This window comes from Aquarana catesbeiana, linkage group LG11 (assembly GCF_042186555.1).
Source record: "Aquarana catesbeiana isolate 2022-GZ linkage group LG11, ASM4218655v1, whole genome shotgun sequence".
NCBI lineage: Eukaryota > Metazoa > Chordata > Amphibia > Anura > Ranidae > Aquarana > Aquarana catesbeiana.
The window spans coordinates 211,477,048-211,491,577 of NC_133334.1; the positions used below are offsets into that span (position 1 = coordinate 211,477,048).

The 14,530-nt window shown below is 41.1% G+C and overlaps 1 protein-coding gene across 2 annotated transcripts in view; it reads left to right on the forward strand.

The window, feature by feature from the left end:
• Nucleotides 1-14,530, forward strand: part of OVOL1 (ovo like transcriptional repressor 1) — an 88,264-nt gene that overhangs the window by 15,043 nt on the left and 58,691 nt on the right. The window contains exon 1 of one of the 2 annotated variants that reach the window (XM_073605251.1): nucleotides 7,972-8,824. The exons of the other annotated variant lie outside the window; for it this stretch is intronic. Coding sequence (XP_073461352.1) covers nucleotides 8,725-8,824 — 100 coding nt within the window. The 5' untranslated portion in view covers nucleotides 7,972-8,724. Of the gene's footprint in view, nucleotides 1-7,971; nucleotides 8,825-14,530 lie in introns of those variants that run through there. 2 annotated transcript variants of the gene reach the window in all.

Genomic DNA, 14,530 nt, shown 5'->3' on the forward strand with positions numbered 1-14,530 from the left:
GTTTTTGTAATTGTTATAAAATAACAAACAAATAGAAAATTGTAAAATATGCCAAATGTTGTGTGGTTGGTTCACCAAATTTGTAGAAAATGTTAACTTGGCCAAGTGAATAAAGTGAAGCTGTGTTCACTTTGATCATCCAATCAGGTGCAAGGCAAAATTGTGTTTTTTACTCCTGCATATTTAATAAATGGGTATTTATGGATATAGCTTAACTTTGCTCAATAAACTCTCTTTACAGCCTTAGTAAATTTGCCTCTATAGTTGTGTTACAAAATTTTGGGGCAGGGTATAATTAGTCACAAGTTGGGGGAGATTTTCCCACAAATGGAGTGTAATTGACGGGAAAATCAAGTTGAGCCATAAGATTCACCGATTCTTGTGAACAAACTAAAATTTGCATGATGTGTTTTCCATACTACGGAGAACTTTTTGATGCTGGAGAGTTGGTGATGATAGTAGATTATCAATGTTCAAAGAATAACAAATATGCTCTAAAAGAGTTGCATGGTCACACTCAGCATACACTTTCATTTTATGTCATCAACATTGTACCAGCAATACAAACAATAGCTATTTTTTGACAATCAAATACACTAAAACCTTGGATTGAGTGTAACTTGATGTGAGAGTGTTTTGCAAGACAAGCAAATTTTTTTTGTATAAATTTTGACTTGATAAACAAGCGATGTCTTGATATACGAGTAGCGTCACATCACACCTGAGTATAAAAGAAAAGAGAGGAGCCTCTAAGTGTAGCAATATGTTTACATTTAATGAAGGTACAACATTTAGCAACTCACATGGTTGATGATTAAAAAAGGCACATCTAAGTATGCAGGCATCTGGGGTAAAGCTGTCCACATAGACCATCCTCCGCACCGCCATCGATGTCATCACTTCCATGCTGCCCTCCATGAGCGCTTCAAGCCTCGCTTTCAGATTGCTTGCAGGGTAGTCTTCCCAATTTTGAAAAAAAAAAAAAACTATTTTTTACTTTTTGCTATAATAAATATCCCCCAAAAAATAAAAAAAAATAAAAATTTCTTCATCAGTTTAGGCCAATATGTATTCTGCTACATATTTTTGGTAAAAAAAATCGCAATAAGCATATATTGATTGATTGATTGATTTGTGCAAAAGTTATAACATCTACAAAATAGGGGATAGATTTATAGCATTTTTTTTTTTTACCAGTAATCACGGTGATCAGCCATTTTTAGTGGGATTGCGGCAGACAGATTGGATACTTTTGAAACTTTTTAGGAACCAGTGACATTTATACAGTGATCAGTGCTATAAAAATGCACTGATTACTGTATAAATGACACTGGCAGGGAAGGGGTTAACACTAGGGGGCGATCAATGGGTTAAGTGTGTCCTAGAGAGGTGTTTCTAACTGTGGGGCGAGTGGACTGATGGGGAGTGCCGAGAGATCGCTGTTCCTGATCACTCCCCTGTCAGAACGAGGATCTGCTTTGTTTACACTGGCAGATCCCCGCTTTGCCTCTCTGTGGAGCGTTCGCGGATGGTTGGCGGACATCGCGGCTGCCGGCCATGCACATCGGCTTCGGCATTCACTGTATCTATTACACAAAGCGCCATACCGGTACGGCGATTTGCGCAATAGAGCCACCCTGCTGCAGTATAACTGCGGCGGCTGTTTGGCAAGTAGTTATTACTATAGGTTCTGTTCCACATTTATTTCAGTAGTAAAGCCATGTACAGTGGAACCTCGGATTGCGAGTAACGCGGTTAACGACCGTTTTCGCAATATGAGCACTGTATTTTTAAAAATCGTAACTCGGTTTGCGAGTGTTGTCTCACAAAGGAGCACGATTCAGGCCAAAGTGGTGTGCAGTACCGCTTTTGGTCTGAGGTGGGGGGACGCCGGAGCCGAGCAGAGCCGAACGTCACGTTCGGAAATGCATGGAAAGGCCCGAGTACAGCACGGCTGACCTCGGCAAATCTCGGGTAGGCAGTCTTTCTGAGGTTTGCCGAGGTCAGCCGAAGTGTCCTTGGGCCTTTTCGGCCGTTTCCGAGTCTCTCCGGCGCCCCCCCGCCTCTGGCCGCATGCGGTATTGCATCCCATTGAAGTCAATGCGGACAAATTATTTTCGTTTCCATTGACTTCAATGGGAAAACTCGCTTTGATATGCGAGTACTTTGGATTACGAGCATACTCCTGGAACGGATTATGCTCGTAATCCGAGGTTCCACTGTACCTTGTTAGCCATTGCTTATAGTGCAACTAAAGGCTCCTGTATGAGAGTCTAAAGCTGAGTATATACTAGTAGATTTTCGTTTGACATTTTACATTGTAAGAATGTTCGTTTTCGACCACAGTTACAAGAAGATTTGAAGGGGCAGAATGGAAAGTTTTTGATGGAGCAGGATGGAAAGTATAGTCCATTCATTCCAAAATCAAATGTTAAAGTGGTTCTAAAAGTAATTTTTTTTGCGATCATAGACAGACACAGCACGGCTTGGCCACGTCCCCCACTCTCTTCTCACAGAATTTGACTGGCAGCCGCAGGAGCCAGCAGGAGCCAGTGCTCCTAAATTCTTTTAGCTCTAAATTCTACTAGTGTATACCCAGCTTAAAGTGGAGCTTCACCCAAAAGGAGAATTTCCACTCTAAGGCCTCCTCCCCTACTCCTGTTTGTGAAATGGAGATTTCGAGGAGGGAGGGGGGAGCGGGTACCCAATTTTGAAAGGTACCCGCTCCCACTTCTGCTCCGATCACCTAAGCAGAAGTTCTCCTTACCCCCCTCCCTCCCACAGACTTCTGGGACATGTGGCAGGTCCCAGAAGACTGTGCACAGTGCCGCTCACACATGTGCAGTGGACAACTCAATGTGAAATGGCAAACTGTAAGCCAGGTGCCCATAGTAAAGATATCGGCACCGGGGAGAGAGGACACAGGGTCAAGCACAGGGCTGAATCATGGAATGGGTAAGTGGCTGTTATTAAAAATCAGCAGCTACAGTTTTTGTAGCTGCTGACTTTTAATTTTTACATAGGAGACTGGAGCTCCTCTTTAAGCAAGTTAGCATGTGATGCACAAGTCTTATAAAGTAAACACAATGTATCCCTTATCTACCTGTAAATGAGCCAAATGCTCATTTACTAATGTCTCACATGCTCCCCCTCCCAGACCTGGCAGCCTACAGTGAATGGGTTTCACCAACAGAGGCAGTGCTGCCAGTCCAGAAAGCAATGTGCATGGTCCATAGGGTGAGTACATGGATTGAAAACTGGCTTCAAGGGCGAGTTCAGAGGGTGGTAATAAATGGGGAATACTCAGAATGGTCAGGGGTGGGAAGTGGGGTCCCCCAGGGTTCTGTGCTGGTACCAATTCTGTTTAATTTGTTCATAAACAACCTGGAGGATGGAGTAAACAGTTCAATCTCTGTATTTGCGGACGATACTAAGCTAAGCAGGGCAATAACTTCACTGCAGGATGTGGAAACCTTGCAAAAAGATCTGAACAAATTAATGGGGTGGGCAACTACATGACAAATCAGGTTCAATGTAGAAAAATGTAAAATAATGCATTTGGGTGGCAAAAAATATGAATGCAATCTATACACGGGGGGGAGAACCTCTGGGGGAATTTAGGATGGAAAAGGACCTGGGGGTCCTAGTAGATGATAGGCTCAGCAATGGCATGCAATGCCAAGCTGCTGCTAACAAAGCAAACAGAATATTGGCATGCATTAAAAAGGGGATTAATTCCAGAGATAAAACGATAATTCTCCTGCTCTGCAAGACTCTGGTCCAGCCGTACCTAGAGTATGCTGTCCAGTTCTTGGCACCAGTCCTCAGGAAGGATGTATTGGAAATGGAGCGAGTACAAAGAAGGGCAACAAAGCTAATAAAGTGTCTGGAGGATATTAGTTATATGGAAAGGTTGCGAGCACTGAACTTATTCTCTCTGGAGAAGAGACGCTTGAGAGGGGATATGATTTCAATGTACAAATACCATACTGGTGACCCCACAATAGGGATAAAACTTTTTCACGGAAGGGAGTTTAACAAGACACGTGGCCACTCAGTAAAATTAGAAGGAAAAGAGGTTTAACCTTAAACTACGTAGAGGGTTCTTTACTGTAAGAGCGGCAAGGATGTGGAATTCCCTTCCACAGGCGGTGGTCTCAGCGGGGGGCATCGATAGTTTCAAGAAACTATTAGATAAGCACCTGAATGACCACAACATACAGGGATATACAATGTAATACTGACATATAATCACACACATAGGTTGGACTTGTGTCTTTTTTCAACCTCACCTACTATGCAACTATATGTAACTATGAATATGTCTGGCCAGGTGCTGACTGACCATCTACACGCTTGTGAGTCAGCAGTGGCATGGCTGATAGCCATGACCCCTGAAAAAATGACTTATCCCACTGTAGTACAAGCACAGGCACAGCCTACATAAGGGTGGCAACGCTGCTCTGAGTTCAGGAACAGTGCAGCATCATTGCCACGTTATTACTAGAAGCTGCATTAGGGAGACATCAGTAACAGGCATAGATTTGGTACTTGTGGGACATTGCAGGGGAACTAAGGCTGGCCATACATTATACAATTTTCTAGTATGAATTTCCTTTAGATTTACCAAAACCATATAATATGAGTTCAAACCTAAACACTTTTAATATCTATGCAATCAGGCAGGCCCTTGCACTACATAGTTGAAGGTAAATCTAAAGGAAATTGAATAAGAAAATTGTATAATGTATGGCCAGCTTAAGAGAAAACTAAGTGCAGCTGGACTTACAGTATATTTAAGTGCTGCAGAGGCATTAGTTCTACTTTAATGATTCAAGTGTATTTAAAAACAAAAAATTTATTTTAGTGATGGTTGTGATTTGTGTTCTGTACTGGGTGGGTAATTGGGGCAGTTGTGGGAGACCTGTACTGTGGGGGATATTGGCTGGAAGGGAGGAATTTTTCCTGGGAGGAGAACATAAGTTTTGCACACTAGCCTGTACATTACATAATTCTGAACCCTGCACTCTCTGTGATACCTACTCCTGTATGTGACATACACTATTGAGCCCTAGACTTTCTGCATGTATTCCAGAGCCATGCACACCATGCGTTATGAACCCCTGCACTTTCTGCATTACTGTGTGACTTTTGAAGTCACTTAACTGGAACAAGTGTGCAAATTAGGAATGACTTCAACTGCTGAATACTTGTTTCAGGTCTGTCCCTAAGGGTGCATTGCAACTAGTAAAACCAGCAGATAGTATTTTCAGGAGGTCAGCAATAGCAGCCTTTATGTTTCTCCTACAATTAGGATTAGCTTAAAGCTAAAGTATATGTGAACACAGTATAAGTAAAGCACATAGATAGTAATAAAGTAAATATTGTTTCTGTACACTAACTGCATTTATTTATTTACAGTTGATTTGTACCTTTGTGACTTTTATTTGGTGGTCGCCTGATGCACAGCCATCCTTATGTTCATTCTTTTGCATATTGGTAGGCATGTTTTTACAAAGCTGGGGGGGCAGTTTGTCATCACACAGAGCAGAGAGATACCTTTCCTTTCTGTGTATACTACACTCCATAAAGGTGACGCTGTGTTCCAGGAGATTGTTCCTGTCTGTAGTTTGTTGGTCAGGCTCCTGCTGGGAGCTGCTGTCAATCGTCATTGAAGGGCCAGACAGGGGGTATGGTGGTCATACAGACTATGGAAGTTACAGGAATGCTGTGCAATGACAAGGCATCCTGTAATTCCAAGAACAAATAAGCAAAACGCAAACTGACCACACCAGCACAAATTTTCTTCCATGCTTCATGTGCTCAGATTTCAACAGAAAGAAGAGGGATTGGCAGGATCACTGGCTATTTCTGATAAAGTAAGAAAAAAACACATTTACATGGACACAGAAACAGTTAGATAAAATAATACATTTTAGGATAACATACACTTTGACCTTTCCTTTCCCCAGACATTGGTACCTTCATAACACCTCCATGAGCTGTTTCACAAACTCTGTTTTTTTTTCCAAAAGGTGCAGGCTCCACAGAATAAACACCATTGTTACTGCCATGCAAAATTTGACTTACTGTTCAAAGTCAACAGGTACACCCTCCTGTCCAGTATAACACCTCCTGGCAACTGCCCTGAAGAAATCACTGAAATATCTGTCACTAAAAAGGCAGTGGTGTGTTTGACATGTGAACTACAATTGTAAGCCTAACAAAGTCTTTATGTTATGCAAGATAGTACGAGTCCATTGGGGGAGTACCTGGGTCTTGATGTAGAGACTGAAGCAGAATTGTTGTACACTGATTGTGCATATTGGGTAGTAGTTTCTGTAAGCAGAGGCGAAGGAAAGGGTTGCTTTAACCCCTTTATAACTGAGGTTAGTAAAAACCTTTGTGAGCAAACCAAATTTTGTAGTTTTTGTAAGCCTTTTTCCAGATCATACAGTGCGGGACCAAGGCTTCTTTAAACCATCATGATTGGTTTAAATGCAGCTACCTTCAGGTGATTAAATAGTGGCGAAACAGCTAATGGGATATTCCCAGTATAACCCCTACCACTGCCAGTAAGTCTCTCAACCACTGGACCTTTTCACTACTGAGAGAAGCCTCCCTTCTTTTGAGGAGGTTTTTTTCTCTCTGGAAGTTTATTTCAAGCTTATTCTTCTATTAAGATATTGCCTCACCATAGCCACTGTAGAATTTCATGCAACTTCCAGATCAGTTGACTTATCGACTGAGCCTTGGGGGATCATACCCAGACCCCGCCAGAAGGAAGAAGTGGGCCTGGCCTGTAATGTTGATACCATGCACTTGATCCTGCTATGGGATGTAGTGCAATGTGTGGAGTCCAAGTCCAGTGCCCTGATCTGCCTGGTGTGGAGTCCAAGTCCAGTGCCCTGATCTGCCTGGTGCTGTCCCTGAAGACCCTTGCATGGGTATGCCCATTGTGTATGGTTTAATTCCTGCATTTGATTTGGTGAGTGAGGGCAGAATTTATTACTTGTTTTTTTGCTTTGAGATTATATTTACAAGTGAGCACCAAGATTCGTACCTACATAGGAGGTGGAGAAACAAGGTCTGCTGAGGCAACCTCTTTGCAGCAGCAAAATCTACAGCCTCGCTCAGTTTCACTTTTTGTATTTTTACATTCTATAAAGGTTTGTTGCATTTTTAGAACTTCTGAAGGTCATGTAATGTGGTTGTCAGGCAATATGTATAATTAGAAGAGGTGAATGGAGGATATGTGTCCCCATATATTTGGAGGAATTTATAAAGTGACAATAAGTTTGGCTCTTATCTTTGTACATTAGAAAATGACATTCTTATATTATGTTAAGCAGGCCATAGTCGAGTCAAAAATTGAACAAAAATTCTTGGTTGTTTGTTTCTTGCATCATTAGAGTGCAAGTTGCGACACTCGATATTCGTGCCGCATTCGAAAGTGCCTGATCCAACATACTGGATTTTGTTTAGAAAAACGAAACAAATGATGGCACAATCGTATGCGCCAATTTTGTTTTTCAATTGACAGAACATTCGGTTTTCAACTCGTCTATGGCCTGCTTTATGTAACAGTTATAGGCAAGAACTGTTTATTTCACAAAGCTGATATATCCATATATCCCTTTTGTTTGCAGGAGACATTACTGAAATATATTACGAGATGACAGTGCTATGTGCCAGATACAAATACTATGCAAGTGTGTGTCACTGTTTTCACACCACAAACTCACACGCCCTTCTAACAGGCTCATGCACATACTCCCTACCAGAGCTACCTGATTCTCATGTGGCAATGTGTATGCAGGTCAGGGTGTGGGTCCTTTTTTCTCCCACCCAGAAGCCATGTCCCCACCTTACCAATCTTCATCTCCTCCCTGAAGCGTTTCCACCTCACTCCAAGCAGTTTACAAACCGGTCGAACAGGTCAAAAGAAGATGACAAAAAATAATAATACAGAGGTGGATCCTCCCCCCACCGTTATTTCACAACTGGTGCCTTTTCTGCAGACACTCATACCTCATCTATGCAGGTTTGTTCTTTGAAAGAAGTCAAAGAGAAGGACAATTCATAAAGATTTGGGCAATATACCTCCCACCATTGAAGCTTCAAATTAATTGGATTTTACATCAGTTCCATGTTGACCTTTAGAATACTTACACAGGTTTGTACAGAAAGTTTGGATCAAGCATCTTTGAACCTGCTAAAATATATGGAATTGGATTTCGCCTGGTCACTTTTCTTTGCATTTTATCTATGACTGAGAAGCATGGTTAATCAAAATGTCCAGTCAAGATACACAGACGGGATTTAAGTTCTGAAACTGTCATCTAGAAGATTACCTGGGAAATAATAATACAAAAAAGAATTTCTAGACTTTTCTATAATTTGATTTTATACTTTCAATCACAAGCAAATTCTCATTATTGGATTATGTTAATACATCTTTACAATTTTTATAAAGAGAATCTGGCCACTTTTTATGCACAGATTTTGGAGGATAATGAAATAGACGGATTGTATTGGGACAAATGTAAAAACAATTTAAACTAGAAATTTCATTGTATAGATTTGAAAACATTTGGATTATCTGACCTGAAAACAGATATCAGGTGTGAATTTAAAGCCTCTACTAGCAAGGTACAGTAAAGAAGCTACAACTGTCAGCGAGTCAGATTACCAGATACATCCGGAGATCTCAAGGTGGACAAAATGCCCAGAGCATTTCTGGTGAAGAAGTCCAGCCTGAAATTAGGAAAGAGAAACTGGGGAGAAGTGCCTGATGAGGACAGAGGAGAACTGTATATTCCAGGTGAATCATCCATTCTCTTCCTCTCATTGAACATTAGGATCCCATAGCTTGGAGTACATCATTTTCTAATTAGTCCCAGTTACCTTTAATGGTACAGATCACTGGTAAAAGCTTTTGTTGGTGGCTTGTTAAGACACTTATGTCTTAGCAATGGTATATTAATCACTAAAGCTAGTAACTGCAATAATTGTTTGACAGTTACACTATGTACAAACAAACAGCCGGATATTCACACTGTTTCACTATCACATGATTGTTAAACTTAAAGTGACACAAAACCCTAGTTTTTTTTTTAAATATGTTTAAGTATGTATTCATAACTCAAAAAAAAAAGTATCTTCTATTGCTGTCAGCCTCCTCCAAATCTCCAGTTTTTTTTGCATCTGTGATCAGACTCCCTCTTATGCCGTGTACACACAGGCGGACTTTTCGGCATCAAAGGTCCAACGGTCTTTCCAACGGACTTTCGTACAAACGGACTTGCCTACACACGATCACACCAAAGTCTGACGGATTCATACGTGATGACGTACGACCGGACTAGAATAAGGAAGTTCATAGCCAGTAGCCAATAGCTGCCCTAGTGTCGGTTTTCGTTTGTCGGACTAGCATACAGACGAGCGGATTTTTCGACCGGACTCGAGTCCGTCGGAAAGATTTGAAACATGTTCCAAATCTAAAGTCCGTCTGATTTTCGACGAAAAAGTCTGCTGCAGGACCGATGAAGCCCACACATGGTCAGATTGTCCGACGGATTCGTCCCGTCGGACCAGTCCGTTCGAAAAGTGTGTACACAGCATTAGAGAGTGGCTACGCTTGTTCTCTGTGGTCCCATTGTAGGTAGCCACCCTCTCATGCTCACTCCTGAGATGGACTAGGGACTATGGCATTTATAGTGTGCATAGAGCATTGCATATTATTGCAACTAATGTGCACTGCTTGTTTCAAAAAAATTTGAGAGGGGGGGTGGGGGAGAGTTTCAGGAGCTCACAGAGGATGTTACAAGGGGCAGAAAACACAGTAAGAAAGGATTTAATGAAAGATAGATTACAGGGCTATTAAGTAGCGAATGTGTATGGATTATTTTTAAAGAATAAGGATATTGTTTAATGTGATTTTAACTAGACATCAACATCTATGCGATGGACTAGTTTAAGGGATCACTATTGTAAAATGTGTTGTATACTGATAACTGTATGGGGTTAATGCATCAATTATAGCATTCAGCGTTTGTTTTTTATTCTCGTTTTTGTGACCTTTATATGCAATCCAAGCTGTTAAGAAAAAAGTGACAACAATACGGTTTGGAACAAAGTATAGCACTGCCAGATGCAGTGCACTTGTAGCAACTGTGTGTGTGTTTTTATTCTGGAAAGGTGACTACTGTAACCCTGTTGACAGTGTAAGGCCAGCTTCACACTGCTGTGCTGTGGCTTGGACGTAGCGTGGGTGTATCCGCAGTTTTCACGTGTTTTAACCACGGTTTTAACCGCAGCCCCATAGACTTTCTATTTGGTTCCACATTTTTGGCACACTTTCAAAAAGCGCACCAAAAATACTGCATGCTGCATCTTTGGTGTGCTTTCAAAAAAAGCACCAAAATGCACGACCTAATAAAAAGTCTATGGAAACACTGCTAAAACCCAGGGGTAAAATGCGCAAAAACTAAGGATACATCCATGCGGCTGCCAAACCACAGCACAGCAGTGTGACGCCTGTCTTATACTTTGATCCAACCCCTGTTACTGTTACTTTTTCTGAAGAGCTTGGCTTGCATGCAAATGAAAATAACCCTTCCCCAATTCTTGCGAACTGGATGCGGGGAAATCCACATTCCAATTCGCATATGTGTGAACCTGGCCTAAAGCTGAATTCCAGAGATGCATTAATTTGCATGTTTACATTGGTCCAGCTATGCATGGGTCATTCCTTACTGATCCCTGTGGAAGCTGAATATTAATGTAGTAGGCACTAGACATGTGCGCCGTCAATAAATTTGTTTTGTTCCGTTTCGTATTAAAATGAATTTGTAATTCATAATTCGTGTCCGAAATTCGAATTTTCATTAGGTTCGTAAAATTTTTGTGACAATAAGTAAAGTTCGTTATGATAATTTATCATTATGAGGGGCTCCCACCATCCCTGTGCTGTGCTGTGCTGACTTCCTAGGTTTTTAACTTTTAGTTTCGTTAACTTTTTGTAACAATAACAAAAGTTCGTTATGATAAATTTATCCGAAGTTCGTAAACGAAATTTCGGATTTCTTACAAAATTCGTATGCATAAATATTTGTATTTTGGATCCTTACGAATGTACGAATTTTTGGAAAAATTTGTACGAATTTCCGATTCCTATGAAATTAATCGCACATGTCTAGTAGGCACCGCTACTACATCGACTTCAACTAGCTGGGGGGGAGGCGCTCGGCATGAGACCCGGAATGCCGAGCGCCTTCCCCCCAGCTTAGTGAACACCGGAGGTCGCTCACTTGGCTTGGCACAAGCGCCAGTCAGAGAATACTGTATATTTTCTCAATAAATGCAAAGAATTCTCCGATTGGATGAGGTGAAGATCATGACGTCACAACCCTATCTCTCCACCTTATCCACAGAACTCTTTGCAATCATGGAGAGCATGCAAAGCGTTCTCTGTATGGTGTCCTTGCCAAGTGAGTGACCTCCTGTCTATGCAGAAGGGTAGGCACCGGGCACAAGACCCAGAAGCCAGCAGCATCTGCTATAGCAGCAGTTTCTACTACAGTGATTTCCACAGGAATGGGCCAGATATAATTACATTCATACAATGGTCCAAACTGGACGAATGAAACTATGAAAAAATATGCATACTTGGAATTCAGCTTTACAAGATTCGCTGTCTGAAGAATTTGTACAGGCACAACAAACGATCACCATATTGTTTGTAATATGACTATCTCCATTGATTGTAAGCACGATCTAGTGGTCATAATGAGGTATTTCAGGAAAATACCGCATTGTGGCGACTTGAGTGAGATGGGCCTTGCCCCACAGAAGTATTTACAATTATTAATCTACATTGTAAATGTCCTCCTGTTGTAAGTCCTACTGAGTGCACCTGCTGCCTACTTCGTATTATGCATTATGGCCACTGGATAGAGCTGATGATCATAGGAGATAATCATATTACAAATAACACTGGGATTATTCATTGTGCCTGTCCAAATCTGCACAGCAAATTTTTTATACACGGAACCCTAAATCTTCACTCTTCTGAGTTAGGAGCATCGCTGCTATTCGATAGATACCCTGTCACATGCTGGGCACTGAGGGTCCTCCCACTGATCACTGCTGTGTTCTGTAGTCATGTAGAGGTTGGTGGGAATAAACACATTGCTTAAAGAGGAAGTAAACCCTGATGGGATTTACTTCCTCTTTATTCCCCTGCATCGCATACTAGCCCATTATGTTGCACTTACCTGCAAACAAAGCCCTCAATTTTCCCCGCTGGTGGCCAGTGGCCACGTCCATCTTTACCCCTCTACCTTCCGGGGCCGTGAACTCCAGCTCTGTGGCACAGGCCCTATAGAAACGGCACGATCGTGCCCTTTCTTTAATGCGCATGCGTCAATGACGTCGGCACAAGCGTATATGGTAAATATCTCCTAAACTGTGCAGGTTTAGGAGATATTTCCAGTACCTACAGGTAAGCCTTATTATAAGCTTACCTGCAGGTAAAAGTGGTGTGTAAGAGTTTACAACCACTTTAATGCCCTGTACACGCGGTCGGACTTTCCGACGGAATATGTGCGATCGGAGCTTGTGTGTAGGCATCATCGGACTTTTTCCATCGGAATTTCCGACACACAAAGTTTGAGAGCAGGCTATAAAATTTTCCGACAACAAAATCCGTTCGCGTCAATTCCGACCGTGTGTGGACAATTCCGACGCACAAAGTGCCACGCATGCTCAGAATAAATTAGGATACGAAAGCTGTTGGCTACTGCCCCGTTTATAGTCCCGACGTACGTGTTTTACGTCACATTGTTCAGAACGATCGGATTTTCCGACAACTTTGTGCGATTGTGTGTATGCAAAACAAGTTTGAGCCAACATCCGTCGGAAAAAATCCATGGATTTTGTTGTCGCAATGTCCGATCAATGTCCAACCGTGTGTACAGGGCATAAGGGTAATTTTCAATATTTTAAAATCTGAAGCTTTCATTAAAATACCTGGTGATCCCTCCATGAAGGTTGGCCGCTCAGCATGAATGCCATTCAGAGAATGCTTTACATTTTTTGCATGAATGAAGGCAAAGCCTTCTCTGATAGGATGAGAAGGAGAGGCAGGGTGGTGTTGTCATGCAATATGCATATCGAGTTTTTAAGGTGCTTTCAATGCGTTTTTGGTGTGTTCTCTGGATTCCCGACTCACAGCATGCACCTGTGAAACTTGGACTTACAAAATGCACCAAAAACGCACCAGGGGTGCATTCTTGATGCATTTTTTAGTGCATTCTCATTGAATTACAATGGAAGATGTGTTTTTAGTGCTCTTTTGAAAAGTGCACCAAAGATGCAGTATGTAGGACTTTTCAAAATGCAGTGCGGAACAGTTACATAAGACTTAAAGAGGCATTAACAGTTACACAGGATTTAAAGGGGCATCATTTTTATGTGCTTATTTCACTCTGGAAACAACAAAAAGGGACTAACTCTCCTAGGTTAAAAAGAGGCCGTGCCACATCCAATAAAGCATAAAGAGCAAAAACGGGGTTCCCCTAAGTGGATTTTCCCGACACTTGCACATAAGTTGTATACAGTAGAGGAGTACAAACTCATATAGAGGATAAAAGAGTATTTTTATTTATTAAAGAATTTTCTAAAAACATTGTGGACATCATAAACAACGAAAACATATTACATGATTAACATAATTCGTGTGGATCAGTAACCAATGATGTTGTATACAAAAACTCTTTTCAAGCCCGACGCCTTTCGGGGTACATAGTATTTCAGTCCTTCTTCAGGGGCATAACTGAAAAGAGGGGTTCATCTAAATTAATTGAAAAAATGTGATAGATCAATTGCCATATAGAGTTATCAATAAATATCTGTTTATAGGTTAAATGGTCAGTTGATCACCTACCTGAAAATGTTTCGTTGGTTACTCTGAGGAAGAGTTTAAAAACCACATGGAAAAGCAAGGCATGCTAGAAGGGATGGTAATCGAGTATATTTTTGTTGGGTGCAGATGCTGTTTCTTGAGTATTGCAATTTTAGCTAGATATTGGTAGATAGCAAATCCCCACAGGGAGGTGCACAGTTTCACCTACCCTTGTCCCTTCCGGATGCAGGCAGGCCAGAGCGGTATACTGGGGCTAAAAGAGGTGACCCTATAAATAAAAAAGTCAAATAAATTCCATAAGTAAGAGGACCTTATATTGTGTTGGCATTAGAAAAAATTGGGGGGCAGGCTAGTATGGATGGTTGTTATATACAATATAATATCTGTTATGAATCATATTGGGGTTTGTATGGCATATTTTATTGTATTATAGAATACATTTATTTAAAATTTTATTAGGTACCATGTATAGATTTTATAGGAGTTGTATATAATTAGTAATACAATCTTCATAAATCAGAAACTGAAATAATAGCTTATGATTTATTGAATGGAGAATTTATCTAAAAAGCATTTGTCAAGAAGAATAGGACTGTAACATTA